This window comes from Trifolium pratense, linkage group LG6, assembly GCF_020283565.1.
Source record: "Trifolium pratense cultivar HEN17-A07 linkage group LG6, ARS_RC_1.1, whole genome shotgun sequence".
Lineage (NCBI taxonomy): Eukaryota > Viridiplantae > Streptophyta > Magnoliopsida > Fabales > Fabaceae > Trifolium > Trifolium pratense.
The window spans coordinates 8571060-8591418 of NC_060064.1; the positions used below are offsets into that span (position 1 = coordinate 8571060).

Consider the following 20359-nt stretch of genomic DNA (forward strand, 5'->3'; position numbering starts at 1 on the left):
CTACACAAGAGCGCGTAGGAAAATCAAACATATCAACTTCTAATTAATTCTAAAAGACAAACTAGAAGTCCTAAAAATTTCAGGCAAATGAATTAAATAAATGGTTGTCCAAATATTGTGGTCAAAACCTTCCTTCAAATACCAAACTTCCCAACACTTTCCCTTTTATTTCCCTTCAAATCAATTAACAAACATTCACAATGTTCAAATAAATAAACAACTAAAACAAAGAATCAACTCCAATTTACACCACCTTGAAGAGTATGCTTATATAAAAGGATAAAACTACTCGGGTGTTTTAATCCGGTTGGGAGATAGTTCACATTTAGTGTTCGACAGTGTCTTTCGACTTGCATAGGTTGAAAACAATCTAATATACTATTCAAAACAATCTCATATACTTGTTTGCAAGAAGAAGCCATATTTCAGAAACTATTGAGTCAGGATTTTGTTTTTACAAGAGTTCAGAAATTATATTTAGCAAAAAGAATCTTCAACAGAGAAAGCGAATCACAGATTCATGCGATCTAAATCAGTCATCATATGAGGAGTGAGGAGAAGCAGTGCAACCAGGATCGAATGGATCTTCGGATCCACAACAATGCCAATACTGAAGAACTTTGCCAGAGCCAGGAGTGTTCATGGTTCCCCCTTCATGCACACTCTCAAACTTCCTCTTAGTTTCTCCTGTGGTTGAGGAAAATAGAAAGAACTACAATCATTGCCAACTTATATCTTAATAAAAATGCAAATTAGTATCATCCATATCAAATTCACAAATTTTCATCAATGTGATGATTTGACAAAATTGAAACTATTTAAGGTTAATATATTTGTAGTAGTCCCTTCGAGTTTAGTTCCTATAAAAAAAAATTTATCTATTTTTAGTCTCCACCTTTTATAAAAATAGGATAGTTCTAGTACCTTTAGAGAGACCAAAAACATCTTGTTTCCATAAAATGTAGGGACTAAAAATGGATAATTATGTTGTAGGGACGAAACTAAAAAATGAATATTTTATAGGGACTAAATATTTAACTCAATTATTAATAAAGACTTAGATGACAATGGTTTGGCTAGAAACACAATTCATGATAGAGCATTATGACCTCGTTTGATCCATATAACCGACTGAGCTACCTAGTGTGTTTAAGTTTAAGGTTTGGTTACAAAGCTTATATGATGGTATACATTTTGTACCAATATCTCAAGCTTTAGTTCTTAACATTTCATAGGGTAGATCCTTTGTTAACCCCAGCTTTATTGTAATCAATTTTATGGTTCTATAAAAGTAAAAGAATCCACATTTTGTAGCTGCTGTAAACACAGTTTAAGATTGAAATCACAAGGTCAATTAGGCATCAGTTCTAATATCATAAGTGCTGCCTCATGAATACAATTATGTTGCCCTTTTCATAGGCTCTACATAAGATTTTTCTCCCTCCTTCCCCGCAGAATTAAAGTTGTCTTTACGATGTTTTTTCATTTCATTCTAATAAGATAATTGACTAGAATTACATCCAATACATGAAGAACATCCAGAGCTGCATAATGTAAAGAGACAGATTACTTTCATGCCTCGTGAGTCAAAAAGGCCTCGAATCTATATTCATGAACAAATTTAATCAAGTATTCCTAAAATGTAATACTTCTTGTCCTATATAATGATGAAAGTTTATACCACTATTTCAACTATTTTTGCATCACTGCATTTCCTTATGTTTGTTTGATCAATGTAAATTACTCCAGGGTAATATATATTGAGGATTCTTTGACCAGGTTTCATCAAGACACTGAAAGCTTTTCAAGGAAGTACTCTCTCTGATCTCATATATAAGCAAAGATTCCTTTTTCAGGTGCAGAAAGTACATCCATTATTCAATGAACCTGAAAAATGAATCTTTGTTTATATACGAGACCGGATGGATTATTTCTCTAAGAAATACTTGCACAAACACTGGACATGACACTGATTCTGACAAGTATACAAACACATAATAATTTAAGAAAATCGACACTAACTCGTCTTCAATAAGATTTTTTTTCTTCCGAAAAATACCTACTGAATTGGTGCATAAAACACCAATTCACTTAAGCAAAAAGATTCTCATGGTCTAACAATATCTTAGGTATAAAACACCACTCTCTTGAGTTTCATCATTTCCTCCTTTGTAACTAACTACACTCAAACCTAAGAATCCTACACTTGAGGTGCTAACTCAATGTGCTAATTCAATGGTAAGAGCTTATACGTGTAACCTCTTACTGAGTTCGAATCGGTTAGGGACGGTTGTAAAAATTCATTAGTGACACTTGAATTAATAAAAGATAAATAAACTAAGAATCTCAATTTTATAATATTCATCAATTATTGATGCATCAAAATATTGGTGTTCAAGATTGAAAATTTAACAATGGATTATACATAAATAAATAAATAAATAAGAAAAAAAGTGGGGTACCTCCAAAATGGGCAGTATGAAATCGACAAGCAAGAGGGTGGTTGAGGGAAGGGTCAAATTGGGTTTTGCAGTTCTTGCAAGTTCTGAGGTTGATGCTGCTGCTGCTGCTGCTGGTTTTGTAGTTGGAACATTGAATAGATGGGAATTGGGGGAAGTAGTGTGTACAATTTATGTTGGCTTTTGATGAAAGTGTGGTTTGAGATTGAAAAGAAAAATGAGTTTTGTTCCCATTAAGATGAAGAAGAGGGTTGTTGTGAGAAAATGAAAGAGCCATCGATGGATGGATGGAATGGGAACAGCGATAACAAAAATTACAATAGAATGAAATTAAATGTTGCAAGTACAAAATGAAATTAAAGTATTTCTCCTATTTCAAACCGATAATTTAGTGTCGAAAAGTTGGTAGAATGAAATTAACATATTTGATAAATTTAAATGTTGTAAGTATAAAATAAAATAAAAATACATAGTTAGGAAATAATTATTATATTTAAAAAAAAATAAAAAAATAAAAAGGGTGAAAATGGAATCAAATGAAAAAAACTATAACTTATGTGTTCATGCTCAAATGTTACTTGAAATATCATTTCAAAAAAAAAAACTATAAGTAAATCAAAAAAATTTATTACTAAACACGTCTAATTTTCATAAACTCAAAAATAAGTTAAATCCAAAAGGGCTCTAAATTAGAAATTTGGTTAGAAGCAGTTAGAAAAATTTAGTAATTTTGATAGTAATTAACTTTATTATATTATCAAGAGTAGATATATAAATAGAGTGGAATTGAGTGGAAAAAAAAATAGTTGGTTGTTGCTAAAATTGAGGAAAATTAAAATAAGATACGATTTTGCATATTTAGTGGAACAAAAAGACAATTAAGACCACTAAATTAAAAAAATTATTATGAATGTTTATGGTAATTTAGTAAATTTGATAAGAACTAACTTTATTATATTATTATTTGATAGTAATTAACTTTATCACTCTCTCTGTTCCAAAATATAAGTTACTTTCGGAAAAAAATTCATACCAAAATATAAGTCGTTTCACAATATCAATGTATAATTATTGTTGATCTTCCTAAACTACCATTTTTATTTTCATTTTTCATATTTTGTTTTAGTTTTCTCATGTCATGCTTTTACGCATATCAATGAAAGAGAAAAGAGAAGTTACTAGTACTACTATTAAGTTTTTTTTCTGTCACTATCCTATCCTGAGGATAACTGTTAAGGTTCTGTTTGGTGCACAGAATAAGAGACATAATAGGATAACTATATCATATCTTGTCTCAATCTAGTGTTTGGTGACACAGCAGGATATGATAAGTTAATCCTGAAACTTATCCTATCCTGTTTCTCTAGTTAAAATTTTTATCCTGAATTTGAGCTGGGTTACCAGCAGGATAAGATAAGAAAAAAAATTGTTGCTTTATTCTATAAAATATATTTTAAAATAAAAAACTGAAAATTAATAAAATATAAATAATAAAATAATTAATTTTTAAATATATATTGAAGGTGTGAAAACACAAGAAGGGGGGGTTGAATTGTGTTTTAGCCAAGTTAAAACTTTTTCAAAGTTCTTAACTTAGCTACGTTAGCAGCGGATAGGTAACACAAATAATAACAAGATAAGAGAGAGAGAAAGTACACAAACAATTTATACTGGTTCCTCTCACAAAACGAGAGTAGTCCAGTCCCCTTGCACTTCCAAGGGATTTTACTATAATCACACAAGATTACAACTGCTCAAGCACACAAGCAAGAGACTTCACAACAATGCTCAAGCACACAAGCTTAAGACTTCTCACTTAAGCACACAAGCTTAAGACTTCTCAAAATAACAGAGATAATAAAGTAGATGAAAGAATACAACTGCTCTTAAGAGAACCTTAATGAGCAAATACAATGAATACAAAGTATTTGGACCAAGAGTTAAAAACACTAGTTCAGAGGTTCAGAGCTTGTATTCGTAAATTCAGAGTTTGTTCGAGCGCGTGTAAGATTGATGATTTATTTGCAACTTGATTCTTCTAGTATATATAGAACTGAGAAAGAGTCGTTGCAAAGATGACCGTTGATGAAGATATCCTTCGTCTTCAAGCAACTTGTCTGATGCAGTTTGGTCGTTTCCAAAATAGAGAAAGAGTTTCAGACACTTTGACCATGTGCGGAGAAGACTTTCCTTATTCAGCTAATAAGTCTGATATCCCACGTTCTCAAGAGTGGACAGACAAAAAGAGATTAGCTATTCTGATCAGGGTTGAAGGGTCCTTTTCTTCATTGGTAGGAGAGTTGACCTTCAAATGAGAATCTTCACAGACTTCAAGAAGATCATCAGAGTTTGACGAAGCTCAGACTTTAAGAGGTTCTGATGACTTCATCTTCTGATGCTTGTAACTACTGAGGACCATTATCTTCTGAAACCTTGTGAACTTCTGAATACTCGTCTTCTGAGCTTTATTCAGAGCTTATCTGAAACTAAGTTCTGCACACTTAAAATAAATTTTTAGTCCTTCCAATTGTATATTAATACTTTGTTATCATCAAAACCTTAATAGATTTAGGGGCAAACATTTTTAAATCAATTTTGTTCCAACAATCTCCCCCTTTTTGATGATGACAAACATAAGTATTAATTGACAATTGTTGTTAAATTAACTTATCATGTTTCTCTTAGGTTTATGAGGTTTGCAAGTTCCCCCTAAGATTGATACTTCTTAAAGACTTAGCTTTAGGATTTATCCATGATATTTTAATTTAGTATAAGATTTAAGTAATTAAAGTAAAATTAAATTTCATATTTTTCTTCAGGACGAGAGGTTTGCAAGCTCTCCCCCTGAGTCTCATAAGGTTAAGTTAAAATTGCACTCTTAACTTATCCTTACTGATGAAATTTATTTTTAGTTTAAAATACTTAGTCTCCATAATAAAACAAATTTATTTGCTTAACACCTTTAATAACATAACAAATATAAAGCGTATAAAGCGTGGTTTCAGTTTTGGAAACATATCAATTAATGCGTAACTACTCCCCCTTTTGTCATTATCAAAAAGTTAGGAAACCAAGACAGTCAAAGAAGGAAATTGGTTGTTACAAAGGAGAATTTATTTCAAAAACAAAAACCAAAGCGCCAAAAACGCTATAAATAGTGAACAAGTTAGACAAATATTCTTCACAACAAAACGCAAACAATATTCAGAGAAAGAAAATCAAGAAGAATGAAGAGGTTTAGTGCTCGTATTACTGAGTTTCGCAGAAAGAAAGATGAAGAACGAGAAAGAGAAGAAAAAGATAAAGAAGACAATAAGAAGCCACAAGAAGCTGAAATCATTATCATCTCGTCAGACTCTGAGTCTGAGGAAGATGAAATTGACGCTGACTATGCTGAATTCTTGGCTGGGTATGTTCCTGAAGAGGAACAAGAAGAAGAAGAAGAAGAGCAGAACCCAGATCCTATAGAGATATCATCAGATGATGCTGAGGAGAAATCTGAGATTTCTTCTGAGTACTATCCATCTGACTAGGATTAGGTCGTCTTTTTATTTGTCTCTTGCCAATGTATTCAAGCATATGCAGTTATTAAAAAAGTTTTCTTTAAAAATTTCTTGTTCTTGTGTTTCTGTCTATTAAGAAGGTGTAACAATCCACAAACAAAATTATGAAAAGATAATAAAATCAAAACATAACCACACAATAAGGACAAGAACATAATAAACAAAACCAAGATTAAAATCAAACAAGTTAAAACCAAATGTTCAGAAGTTGAGAAAGAAAACAAACAAACAATAAGTTAAACAACATATAAAAAGTACTTAGAGTCCTAGGGTTTCTTAAGAAGAGCTATGATGGTATCAAATTTGTCATTCAAGGTGTCCACTTTAGAGTCCAGCTTGTCCACCTTGGATTCCAGATTCTGTTGATCAGCCCTTTGTTGCTCAATAGCTTCTTGTAAAACCCGTAGTTGATCCACATCCACTGGAGCCTGTGCTATACCAGAGGAAGATTCACCAGCCTCAAGCATAAGAACATCTTCCGGAGACAAAGTTGCAGCCTCTTGAGCAATATTCTCAGTTGCTTGAGCAAGTTGTTCAGCTTCAATCCTCTGAGTTTCTAAACTTTTAAACAGCTTTGAATCCACCCAGCAATCCTTAAACACATTCAGAAGCACCTTATCAGCAGTTTCTCTAGCAGTCACAACAGCAATCCGTGCACGCTCAGTTTCCTCATGATTAAACATTGTTAACCTCTTTTGACTTACCCTTGCAAGACCTTCTCTCATCAAATTCACCACCTCCAGATCCCTTTTTCCAATAACAGACTTTATATCCTTACCAACTACATCCAGAGCATTACAGACCTTGGCCTTGATAGAGGATACTTCAACATCCACATCAGAGGGACATACCAAGAACCTGTTCTTAATATTTGACAACCTAAGTAGATCATCATAAAGCTGATTGGAGAGGTTACCAAATAGGTCAGAGGATGAAGGTGAGATACATGGAACGGTTAAGTGTTTAGGTGATTCAGGAGTAGGGTTGTCAATGATAACAACATCTGCCTCTGAAGGTCTTGAAGCACAAGTGTGAACACGTTCAGGAGAACCATGTTCAGCACCTGAGTCAGGGTTAAGTTCAAGAAGTTGTTCAGATTGTTCAGGAGAGTTTGGGTCAGAGGTTGGTTCAGGAGATTTTGGTTCAGAGGTTGATTCAGGAGATTTGCTAGGAGAGGGTTGTTTGGTGGGAGAGGTTTGTTCAGTAGAAGAAATATCTGGTTTTGGTTCAGATGATGGAATGTCAGATGATTCTTTTTGTGGTTGAGGTTGAGGTGATTTTGGTTTGGGAGGTGATGTGGGTTTGTTGGTTTCATGAGTAAAAGGATGGTTATTTAATGGGTCAGGGCTAAGATGTTTTTCTAGTTCAGAGAGGGGGTTATCAGAAGATGAAATATTGATGGGTTTGGGATGGATCGTTCTAAGAGGTTTGGTAAAACCTATTCCAATTTCAGCTTCATTAAAGATATACTTAGGAGTCTTACCTTTGGGGTCAGGAACTTGTTTCTTTTGCAGCTTGGCACCAAGAGTTTCTTCATCAGACTCAGTCTCATCATCAGATTGAGTCTCATCAGATGAGCTTTCCTCCTCATCAATAATGATTGGCTTTTTAGATGATGCTTCAGCAACCTTGTCAGCAGCATCTTCATGTTTCCTCTTAGTCCTTTGTTCAGCCATAGATTGCTCAACCTTAACTTTCTTCTGAGCAAGAAGATCTGGCTTAACTTGATCTTCTTGAGTATCAACTTTCCTTTTGGATTTTCTCTTAGGATTGTACATGTTCACTGGAGCCTTTGGAATCATCTCCCTAGTGACATCAAATCCTTCAGCCTTTAGATCCTTCAGATAATCTTGAATGATGTACTCAACATCCAATTCAGAGATTAGAGGATAACCATCCACATACAACCTATCTTCAAGACGAACTGAAAATTCTTGAGCAGGTTGAACCACTTTGGTGTTGATCAAATGCATCTTTGTCAGAAAACTGCTGGTCAGGACTTCTGGAGTTATCTTGCAAGCCACAAGTTCTGGGTAGAATTTCTTCAGACTTTATAACACCCCATATCGATTTATCTAGAATATCAACGAGAGTGTACATAACTGAATCGGGAAACATTAAATTTTCATTACATATCGTTCGAATACATAAATAGGATTACAAAATCCAAGAGATTACTACAAAATTGAGCTAACAACTGAAAACATAAAGAACTAAATCTTATACAAAATATAAGATAACATGACGTCAGCTCAACTAGCATAATCCAAGTATCTGAACTTCATGCTTGCAGGCCATGATATCTCGATCAATCTGCTTATCTGAAATCAATAAGTGGGGAATGAGAACAGTCACTTCGTCTCAGTGGATTCCTACTACCCAATTACTATTGGTGTCTACACCGGGGGCAACTGATGAACTAATAGTTCTCTGATCCTAATAGTCAATCTCTAAACATGATTTACATAACATAATTTCATAACATAATACATAAAGGTGTAACACAAATTATTTATCTTGTTCATTTTATTCATAACAAAGACACTCTGAGGTGAGCCGGTCTCAGAGGCCTGACATGTCCGTCTGCGATAATAATATACATCGACACGGCTGAAGCTCACAATCATAACATGATTGGATTCTAACGAATCCCATAACGTGGTACATAAGTAACCACCATAATTGATTGACTTTCTTACCTTAACTTAATAATCCTGATTGTTATCCTGTCCATGAATTCCCTCCCCGGGTATCTCTAAATTGTCCTGATTCCTAATACTTTATTTCATGAGGTGTGATTAACATTCTAAATATGTAACGATGTTACACTATCCAGAGAAATACATTAGGAAGAATAAGAATATAAAACGAGTGATTTGGCGGTTAAAGTAAAATTCTGCGGTGTTCTATTATGACATTCTCGCCTAGCGAAGTCATTCCTCGCTAAGCGAGTACATCAGTATAAAACTCTGTTTGCATTTTTTATGAGAAATCAAGCCAATAATCACCTACAATCCATATATTCCTAATTTCAGACACTGTAATTAGTCCATATATTCAGAATGGAGAATAGTTTGGGGATTTAACCATTCTCACACAATAAATTCCTTAAATCCTAGTATTGTCATGCAACTGATAAATTGGGGAACTAATATTCTAACTGAACTAATGTTATCATGCCTTTATTTTATTTGGGGAAACTAATTGAGCTAAACTAACTAGAGTTTAAGGCTCTAATGGAACCCACCTGAGTGAATATTAAGAAGCTTCAAGTCTTTGTTCTACTCAACTTCTCAATCCTCTTATTCAATCTTGGTTCTTCTAACACCAGCTCTGAGTTTCTACAATTATTTCCATGGTCAACTTCCAGCACCTAATCATATCTTCTTCCTCCAGAAAACCATATGAAATTTCAATAAGATTTCTACTATTTAGGTAGCGAAACAGTCAACATCAGGATTATGATAGAAAGGAAGAGGTTAATATTCTCACCCAGGCTGATAAATGGTTTGATTGAAGAGAAACAACAACATACAGTTGCAGCAACCTCCTTTTGTCTCGTTAGGCGAAAGGTCCGGCTTGCTAAGCGATCCTTCATGAACAGTCCAATTTCGTTTGAGTACAGCCAAGCCCCAAACACTTTCTGCATAAATTCTGTGTTGAACCCTTCACTTCAAAAATTCGTACCGACCTCATTACTCCATCAAATCTCACGAGGCTGGGACCAAATCGACCGGGGTTACGTTAGCTATCCATAGAGACAAACCACATTAAATTCAGAGTTGTAGAGAGAGAGAAGTCGCCGTTTTGGTGGAACCCTGTCCTAAATACGAGTTTCACCTTTATTCTACAACCTTCCCAAAAACCTAACTTGCTTCCTCATCATTCAAAGGCCCTCAAATTGATAGAATCCATCACAAAGAAAAGGAATTGAGTTCTTTCTTCTTACCTCAAAGTTTCTGAACATATAGCACCTCAATCTCAATTAGAATCTTCAACATGCAATGGTTTGGTTTGATGAAATTTGGGAATAAAAGGGTTGGGGCTGTTCAGCCCATTTACAGAGAAAAAGAAGGAATTGAGGCTTGGAATTGTCTCTTGAGAGCTCAAATGCTCATGGGTTATGCAAGTATTGTACATGCATTAAGGATGGGGAAAGATGAAATTTGATCTTGACTCATGGTGATTGTGAGAGATGACCGTGAGAGTGAGAGAAGAAAGAGATATTTTGTTTTGCTGGTAGTGAGAAAATTAGTGGGCTGAAGGGTTAAGGCCTCATATATACTCCATCACATTATATGAGCAATTGTCCTAATTTACAAAATTGCCATTAATACTCTCCACCTCACCTTCTAGTTGTTTATAACTTAGTAAATTTTCCTATTCTTCCCACTTTTCCTCAGGTCCATATATATAAACAACTCTAATTAATGAGTTCGGTTAATTGAAGTTGGGATGTTACAGACTTCCTACAATGCGACCTTGAAAGAGAAGATCTGAAAGCAGTCTAGGATAAACAATAGTTGTTTTCCTCTGAGATTTACTTAAGAAGATGGCTTCACAAATCCTCTCAAAGAAATAGTCGCCCAGATTTACTTTCCTTTCAGTCAGAAGAAAGTAGATCAGATGTCGATGAGTCCAGGAGATAGTATCAGTGCCACCTACTCTTGGACTGATAGAGGACAAAATGATCTTGAATAAACTCTGCACTCATCCGTTAAACCTTTAACCTTTCCCTTCAGCGCCATATCCACACAAATCCTATGCAAAAGATCTTCTCTAAATCTTGTATCCTTCTCATACTTATCTAATACCAACCCAGAGTTTTGCAAACCCAGAAGGGCGTTGAAATGGATCTTAGAAAAGGTGAGATTGATACCACAGACGTTTGACCTAATCTGTGTACCAGTAAACTCCAATAAACCCATTTCTTTTCTGGTTTTACCCTTCAAGCTGGGATCCCTTTCAATAGCGGCAAGTTCTTCTTGCTTAGTGTAACACCCAAACCCGTTATTTAATTAACTCTGCCTTTATAAAATCTTTTTCGAAAATACGCAGCGGAAAAATTGAAAATCTGATTATAAAGCGCTGGTTTGAATATCACAAAATACAAAATCCTCCGCATCAACACGATGCGTTATAAGTTATACAAAACCAATACTTTTCACCAAGAATAATTCTTATATGAAAACATAAGCAATTACAGAGTAATTTTCTAAAGGAATTTATATATATATATGTACAAAACCCCTTTTCTCCCCGTGTCACAATCAGAGCGGAGCTTCACCACGCTACTCGGACAAGCTAACATATAACCTGTCAATCTGGATATCTGAACCCCCAAAGGTTCCAATTAACACAAAGCAGAGAGTTAGAAAACATAATCGCATATCATACGAGTATAAGAAAGGCCTTACACTTTCGAAATATCATACATATTCTAACTCACGCCAAAACGTCACACTAAACAGTTATCAATTAATAAAGTTTAACACAATTCAACCAGTTAATGTCACATACCATTTATCAAATATATGCGCATTTACCCTAATGTATCTAATGCCAATCAATTCACTGTCATGCCATCCCTAGACATGACTAAATGCATGTGGTACCAAGGCGTCTCACCAACGGTGGACCAAGAACAGTTTTATATCTTGCTGGATATGTCGGAACTTACCGAACCATCTTATCTCCCTTGGATAAGCCAACACAGTTTTATATCCTGTTGGATAGCAGCTCTGGATTCATGGATTCATCTAATCCGATCCTCGGCTTCATTATGGACACATAATCCATTTTCGTTATTGGAACCCAAGTTTCCAATGTTCACATACAATCATGAATGCATGTATTTATGCACATATCAACCATATGATATTCTTTAGCTCGAAGCTACTCTTTTATGAATGCGGGAACACAATCCTAACACATTCACTTAACATTACAAATTAATGCCAAAACATCACATTACTCACTTTAAATTGCAACTTATTGCATACACGTTTATCAATCATATAACGATTAACAATAAGCATTAACAGCATCAACATGTATCAGCTAACATATATATCAACACATCATCATTCATCAACAAGCTATCATCACATAAACATCAACACAACCCTCATGCAATTAATATATAACAACTATATTAAGCATGCCTCAACTCATAAAACAAACACCGGAATCGGAGTCTACACGAAAAACTGAGTAAAATAGGTTCTGGGGTCGAAAACCCTCAAAAGTCAACCAAAAGTCAACATTTTCAATCCTGTGAACAGTGCCTGCGCTGGGGCGCCAGCCTTCGTCACAAAACAGAGTCAAAATGGCATTTCTAGACTTCTCTGGGCGCCTGGGCGCCACTCCTCTAAAACGGTGCGCCACAGACAAATTGTGCAGGATTTCTGCAGGACAGCCTCTCATTGCAACGATCATAACTTGGGCTACGAAAGTCCAATGGAGACGCACATATACTCGTTGGAAAGCTAACAAACAGGGCTACAACTTTTATGTTGTTCACTAAAACCAGTTCACAACGAAAAGAGGTCAAAAATGCACGTAAAGGTTCAGACCTCATAGATAACAATTTTCTACATTTCTCATTTCAAACTCTAAACTCTCAAGACTCTCACATAGACCATTTTTCATATTCTAAACTCCATCACACATATATACATACTCAAAGCACTTACAAAAGTCCATTTAAACATCAATACATCATTCATTGCTTATTATTCAAAGAAATTCATGAACATTTTGCAAAACTCATCAACACTTTGCAAATCATTGAGCTTGGCTAAGGCCAATCTAGGGCTTAGGCAAAGCACACCAAAATAACCACACATCAACACAATCAACCAAGCATATTCATAAGCACTTAAACACAAGTATTTTAACCATCAAAAACACTTATACACATAGTTATGATTCCATTTATACAAGCTTGTGAACATATCAAAATTCATCAAGAACACAAACTTTTTCCTTAACAAACATCTACATATTCCCTCATACAATCATGTCATGAATAAATAACATCTCATGATCTTTTCCTTTCAATGATTCATGAAGAAAATCACCCAAAACCCCAAAGAAAATGAGTGAGAGAGTTTGGGAATGGAGGCCTAGACAACCTCCCCTCTCTTGAACCACTCATGAATCATGGAAACTAACTCTCTTACCTTAGAAATTTGATGAATCCTCAAGCTCCTCATGTTCTAGCTCTCATGAGCTCCTCTCTTTCTCAAGCCCTAGCACCCTCTTGCTTTGCTCTCTTGCTTGCCCTAGCTTAGGGATGATGATCCTAGAACTCCCATGATTCCAACAAGCTTCTAATGGATCAATTTGGATAAGAAATGGAATTTTAGTGAAGGTTTAGGCATGGAAAAATGGCTCAAGGTTTTGAAAGAGAAGGAATGAGTAAAAATGTGATTTTTGTTCAATGTCCATCAAGTGGCCAAAGTCACTATTTAAATAAGTCATGGATCGATCTAAACCGTTGGATCAAATAGTAACTCCATGTGGTTTTAATCATGGCCATTCCTTAATCTTGATCACCAAGCAAACTCTCATGAAATATCTATTCTATGCTTATCTCTTAAGCCCACTTGCCTAAAGCCCACTTGACAAGTCCAAGCCCAATACTATTCATGCTCATAGGCCCAATTTGCGCCCAACACTAGCCTAAAACCATTAAAATCTCGCTCGCTAACTTACGCTCGCGCTAATTAATTATTCGCCGCTTAATAATTTAATTATAAATCACGCCCTCGCGTAATAAAATAATTAAATAACGAATAGTAAATTTCGGGTCGTTACAACTCTCCCCCACTTAAAGGATTTTCGCCCTCGAAAATTACCCGACTTAAAACAACTCCGGATAACTCTTTTATCCGATTTCCAACAAAACACTTCAAACTCCACGTATTAATAAGTTTGACAAAATTAGTCTATCCCAACCAACACAATCTCGTCAACTACCAACAATAGATCAAGGACAGCTAATCCCTCGATTTGTCGATAGATAGTCAACAATCATGATGTCTGTATAAACCATTCTTATCAAACCTCCAAAACGTCCACTTAATATCTTACGGTACTCACTGCACCACTCAAAACAAACTCTAATCAGTCTAATACACCTTGAAAAGACGTTTTCGTTGAATACCTTACAACTTTTCAAGTTCCATAAGTCCTCAACTTTTCTTCAATCACTTAATTGCGTCGAATCTTATTCCAATCATTTAGTCGACAACACAACCTCAACATTCCTTTGTTGATCAACTCCTCAAATTTTTCTTGACACTTATCAAATTCACCACCTCTAACCGTTAAATTCTTAGATTACGTAACATAACATTTCCAATGTCGCTTTTCCGCCGCGATACCCTTATCAAAATATTATTTTAAGTCACCCATAGACTCACTGTTGTTTCACCGTCCATGATGAAAATATTCGAAATCCTTTACTCCTTTAGCACATGGTATAACTTTACTATTCCAACGGATACGATGTGTCCAACATCTCAAATCTCCACCGACTTTTCCAATAAGTCGTTGTCAATCTCATTCTTACTTCCGAATGTTACAAAACACTCTCTCTGATACTTTCTTATTTCCAAACATCCAAAAATGATACTTCGCTCTCAGTTCCATCTCAACCTCCTAAGGTTTCATCCAACTCCGACACTAATCGTCCGATCATTATCCAAATGAAATTATTTCTTTCTCGACAAGCTCTTACAAAATCCATCAAATTGTTACCCCACTTCCATCTTGAAATAACTCTACTACTCATACCATCCTCTACTACTTGATACCCTCACAAGTTTACTAACCCTACTATGGTATCTCTTAATTCCATTCTCATCTACTATGAGAACTCACTTCTTTTCCTTGGTTATACAACACTAATGGTTCTCTAAGCTTAACATCTATATTCTAAGCTTCTCAAATCTTTCCAAGAAATGACTACTCGATTCTAACACACTCAACCGCTATAAATCCTTCCTAGGCTCTTCTCGATCACCTAGTAATTTCATATTCAATCTTGGTGACTATCCAAAAGTTGATTTCCAAACAACCACAGTTCATATCTTGTTGATTCCAACAACGTCCTTATTTGTCGCACACAATCCAACTAATCACGTTCCTTATCGTTCTTCACTGTGACAAACATACTTTTCTCCATTCGACCAGTTCTTATTCGCATCTCGTGACTATCTTAAAGTCATAACATCCTAAAGTTCATCCACACAAAATCTCTATTCCAGTCTTGACTAGTCTCTTCGAACTATTCAAAATGTTTACTTTCCTTAAAGGTTCACTTGCTAATAATTAACAAGTTTAGCTCACACCGATACAACTCTATAGGTATTCCCACCATTCTTATAACCATCACCTAATCATCACTAGGTTTACCTACTCTTAACGCACAACGTCTTCTCCGTTTTCCAACAACGGTTTCCATTTAACATCTCTGTCCGTTCCACCATTCCACAATGGTCACATTCTCTTTACGGCTAAACAACTTTAGTTCGACTCATTCTGAATCTTCCGGAATGATCATCTAATATTTCCTCCAAAATACTCTCCAAATAAGAACTTTACTTTCAATCCCTTATCAAATTGACGTCTACTCGTCCTTACTCAACTTGTCTGAACGACAACGTCCTACTCCTTCCATTCCATGGTATTGCTTCTGAGAAATTCTTGTAGTTCTCATCCGCCTCTAGTCCATACTCTTTTGTACACTACACGATCTCCAATCGTTTCCAAACGGTCTTCATCTTTCTTAACCAATCTCAGTGTTGATCCCATGACGAACACTTAGTCCAACAACTTCTCATCTAGCAATCCTCACAACTTGCTGTCCAAGTTTCTTCCACTTCGAACAACACTAATCAATCTTGAACAATCTACTTCAAGAGCATCTCCATCCATCCTAACTTCTTCACATTCGAACCATCTCGGAGAGACACAACTTTCTCCCCCACTTATCTCAAACCCATCTATACTCTTCCACTAGAACTTCCGGTATAAACACCTAGTCATTCTATCGATTCTAAATATATTCTCCCAAAAAGAATCTAGTACCGACAACATTCACATGCGTGTCGCATACAAGGGTAAACGTAAGGCATTAAACCTAGACATCTACACAAATATCCTGTACAGTCCTCTTGACATATACGCCACTATGCAAATAGATAAGTATTCTATTCCCCACATATACTAGTGTAACAACCTTCATACCAACTAGCATACGTAAACACAACAACATGTCAATACATATATTTATAACTAAAATATATGTAAGACAACAAAACATCCATGTACACAAGACATCGAGTCAAGTACATGCATTACATTTCATTTGTTCGCATACTTACAACATCTACTCAAACATGTATAAAACATAGCATGTTCTCAAACAAGTTCTCATCATGAGAATACATTCACATAGTTCAATTAAAGAACCACACTAAGTACTAGTAATCAATCTACCACATGTTATAAACAAACATATAACAACACACATTAGGATCTACTTACATCCTACTCCTTTCTCACTCTAGTGAAAAATTCATTTTCACTTACTCAAAAGAAAATAATCTTATATTTTCAACAAAATCTTCATCACATGCAGTTTTACATCATGCCGGATCATCAACAATACAGTTTTACATCATGTCGGATCATCAACAATTAGCAATAAGCATCTACAAACCAAAAGTTCAAACCACACAAATTTTTAAAAACTTTAAGCATAAAAATACACAACCACTACTTGACTTGATAACTTATAACAATGATAAGTATCAATCGCATCAAGTACATACAACAAGAAAAGACAGACACAACTGGCACACACGCTCACTCGATCTGACTGCACAGAACGGCTCTGATTGACACATAACCTCACAGTCCGAAGACGACTAGCTCTGATACCACTTTTGTAACACCCAAACCCGTTATTTAATTAACTCTGCCTTTATAAAATCTTTTTCGAAAATACGCAGCGGAAAAATTGAAAATCTGATTATAAAGCGCTGGTTTGAATATCACAAAATACAAAATCCTCCGCATCAACACGATGCGTTATAAGTTATACAAAACCAATACTTTTCACCAAGAATAATTCTTATATGAAAACATAAGCAATTACAGAGTAATTTTCTAAAGGAATTTATATATATATATGTACAAAACCCCTTTTCTCCCCGTGTCACAATCAGAGCGGAGCTTCACCACGCTACTCGGACAAGCTAACATATAACCTGTCAATCTGGATATCTGAACCCCCAAAGGTTCCAATTAACACAAAGCAGAGAGTTAGAAAACATAATCGCATATCATACGAGTATAAGAAAGGCCTTACACTTTCGAAATATCATACATATTCTAACTCACGCCAAAACGTCACACTAAACAGTTATCAATTAATAAAGTTTAACACAATTCAACCAGATAATGTCACATACCATTTATCAAATATATGCGCATTTACCCTAATGTATCTAATGCCAATCAATTCACTGTCATGCCATCCCTAGACATGACTAAATGCATGTGGTACCAAGGCGTCTCACCAACGGTGGACCAAGAACAGTTTTATATCTTGCTGGATATGTCGGAACTTACCGAACCATCTTATCTCCCTTGGATAAGCCAACACAGTTTTATATCCTGTTGGATAGCAGCTCTGGATTCATGGATTCATCTAATCCGATCCTCGGCTTCATTATGGACACATAATCCATTTTCGTTATTGGAACCCAAGTTTCCAATGTTCACATACAATCATGAATGCATGTATTTATGCACATATCAACCATATGATATTCTTTAGCTCGAAGCTACTCTTTTATGAATGCGGGAACACAATCCTAACACATTCACTTAACATTACAAATTAATGCCAAAACATCACATTACTCACTTTAAATTGCAACTTATTGCATACACGTTTATCAATCATATAACGATTAACAATAAGCATTAACAGCATCAACATGTATCAGCTAACATATATATCAACACATCATCATTCATCAACAAGCTATCATCACATAAACATCAACACAACCCTCATGCAATTAATATATAACAACTATATTAAGCATGCCTCAACTCATAAAACAAACACCGGAATCGGAGTCTACACGAAAAACTGAGTAAAATAGGTTCTGGGGTCGAAAACCCTCAAAAGTCAACCAAAAGTCAACATTTTCAATCCTGTGAACAGTGCCTGCGCTGGGGCGCCAGCCTTCGTCACAAAACAGAGTCAAAATGGCATTTCTAGACTTCTCTGGGCGCCACTCCTCTAAAACGGTGCGCCACAGACAAATTGTGCAGGATTTCTGCAGGACAGCCTCTCATTGCAACGATCATAACTTGGGCTACGAAAGTCCAATGGAGACGCACATATACTCGTTGGAAAGCTAACAAACAGGGCTACAACTTTTATGTTGTTCACTAAAACCAGTTCACAACGAAAAGAGGTCAAAAATGCACGTAAAGGTTCAGACCTCATAGATAACAATTTTCTACATTTCTCATTTCAAACTCTAAACTCTCAAGACTCTCACATAGACCATTTTTCATATTCTAAACTCCATCACACATATATACATACTCAAAGCACTTACAAAAGTCCATTTAAACATCAATACATCATTCATTGCTTATTATTCAAAGAAATTCATGAACATTTTGCAAAACTCATCAACACTTTGCAAATCATTGAGCTTGGCTAAGGCCAATCTAGGGCTTAGGCAAAGCACACCAAAATAACCACACATCAACACAATCAACCAAGCATATTCATAAGCACTTAAACACAAGTATTTTAACCATCAAAAACACTTATACACATAGTTATGATTCCATTTATACAAGCTTGTGAACATATCAAAATTCATCAAGAACACAAACTTTTTCCTTAACAAACATCTACATATTCCCTCATACAATCATGTCATGAATAAATAACATCTCATGATCTTTTCCTTTCAATGATTCATGAAGAAAATCACCCAAAACCCCAAAGAAAATGAGTGAGAGAGTTTGGGAATGGAGGCCTAGACAACCTCCCCTCTCTTGAACCACTCATGAATCATGGAAACTAACTCTCTTACCTTAGAAATTTGATGAATCCTCAAGCTCCTCATGTTCTAGCTTTCATGAGCTCCTCTCTTTCTCAAGCCCTAGCACCCTCTTGCTTTGCTCTCTTGCTTGCCCTAGCTTAGGGATGATGATCCTAGAACTCCCATGATTCCAACAAGCTTCTAATGGATCAATTTGGATAAGAAATGGAATTTTAGTGAAGGTTTAGGCATGGAAAAATGGCTCAAGGTTTTGAAAGAGAAGGAATGAGTAAAAATGTGATTTTTGTTCAATGTCCATCAAGTGGCCAAAGTCACTATTTAAATAAGTCATGGATCGATCTAAACCGTTAGATCAAATAGTAACTCCATGTGGTTTTAATCATGGCCATTCCTTAATCTTGATCACCAAGCAAACTCTCATGAAATATCTATTCTATGCTTATCTCTTAAGCCCACTTGCCTAAAGCCCACTTGACAAGTCCAAGCCCAATACTATTCATGCTCATAGGCCCAATTTGCGCCCAACACTAGCCTAAAACCATTAAAATCTCGCTCGCTAACTTACGCTCGCGCTAATTAATTATTCGCCGCTTAATAATTTAATTATAAATCACGCCCTCGCGTAATAAAATAATTAAATAATGAATAGTAAATTTCGGGTCGTTACACTTAGCTTCAGTCCTTGTAAACACTCTTGCTTTCATCCAGAATTTCTTCAAAAGATCTGGGTAGATAGGACCATTAAGCATATCAAAGTACTTATCCCAACCTTGAGCAGAGAAGTAGGGCTTCACATCAAATCCATTTGCCTTAAGACTTTCGAAGTCGATCATCTTCTTAGGAAGTAGAGTTAGTTGAGATTCTGGGAATTCCATCTCGTTCCCAACGATCTGAAGATTCCTAAACATGAACGGAGGAATCTTGGTTGATGGAGTTGAAGAAGAAGCAGCCATGATGAAGTTTAGGGTTAGGGTAGGAACTAATGAGAGAGAAAGAAGATTTTTGTTGGAGGTTTAGAGAGAAATAAAAGTGTAGGTTATGAGAGTGAAAAGTGTGCAAGTGTATTGTGTAAGTTTATTTAAATGCGTACAGTTAACACAAAAATGGCAAATTTGGGAAGTTACGCTTATTGACAAAAATTTGAATACTAAAAGTCATCATTAACCACCCACTACCTGACACACATGAGCTACGTGCAAAAGATTACTCGGTAACTGCCAAATTA

At 35.5% G+C, this 20359-nt stretch overlaps 1 protein-coding gene and 3 long non-coding RNA genes across 4 annotated transcripts; all 4 read right to left on the bottom strand.

The window, feature by feature from the left end:
* Window positions 1-115: 115 nt before the first annotated feature.
* Window positions 116-2799, bottom strand: LOC123891189. The gene is made up of 2 exons (XM_045941033.1): window positions 2463-2799; window positions 116-687 (listed from the first exon to the last, which is right to left on the bottom strand). The coding sequence occupies exons 1-2, from the start codon at window positions 2734-2736 to the stop codon at window positions 533-535; spliced, it is 429 nt and encodes a 142-aa protein (XP_045796989.1). The 5' UTR covers window positions 2737-2799; the 3' UTR covers window positions 116-532.
* Window positions 2800-8125: 5326 nt separating this feature from the next.
* LOC123891190 lies at window positions 8126-10480 on the bottom strand. Its single transcript, XR_006803001.1, has 2 exons — window positions 9270-10480; window positions 8126-8343 (listed from the first exon to the last, which is right to left on the bottom strand). It is a non-coding gene; the product is annotated as an uncharacterized LOC123891190 (long non-coding RNA).
* Window positions 10481-11077: 597 nt separating this feature from the next.
* Window positions 11078-13451, bottom strand: LOC123889836. Its single transcript, XR_006802651.1, has 2 exons — window positions 13207-13451; window positions 11078-11354 (listed from the first exon to the last, which is right to left on the bottom strand). It is a non-coding gene; the product is annotated as an uncharacterized LOC123889836 (long non-coding RNA).
* Window positions 13452-17043: 3592 nt separating this feature from the next.
* On the bottom strand, window positions 17044-19407 carry LOC123889948. The gene is made up of 2 exons (XR_006802677.1): window positions 19165-19407; window positions 17044-17320 (listed from the first exon to the last, which is right to left on the bottom strand). It is a non-coding gene; the product is annotated as an uncharacterized LOC123889948 (long non-coding RNA).
* Window positions 19408-20359: the final 952 nt, after the last annotated feature.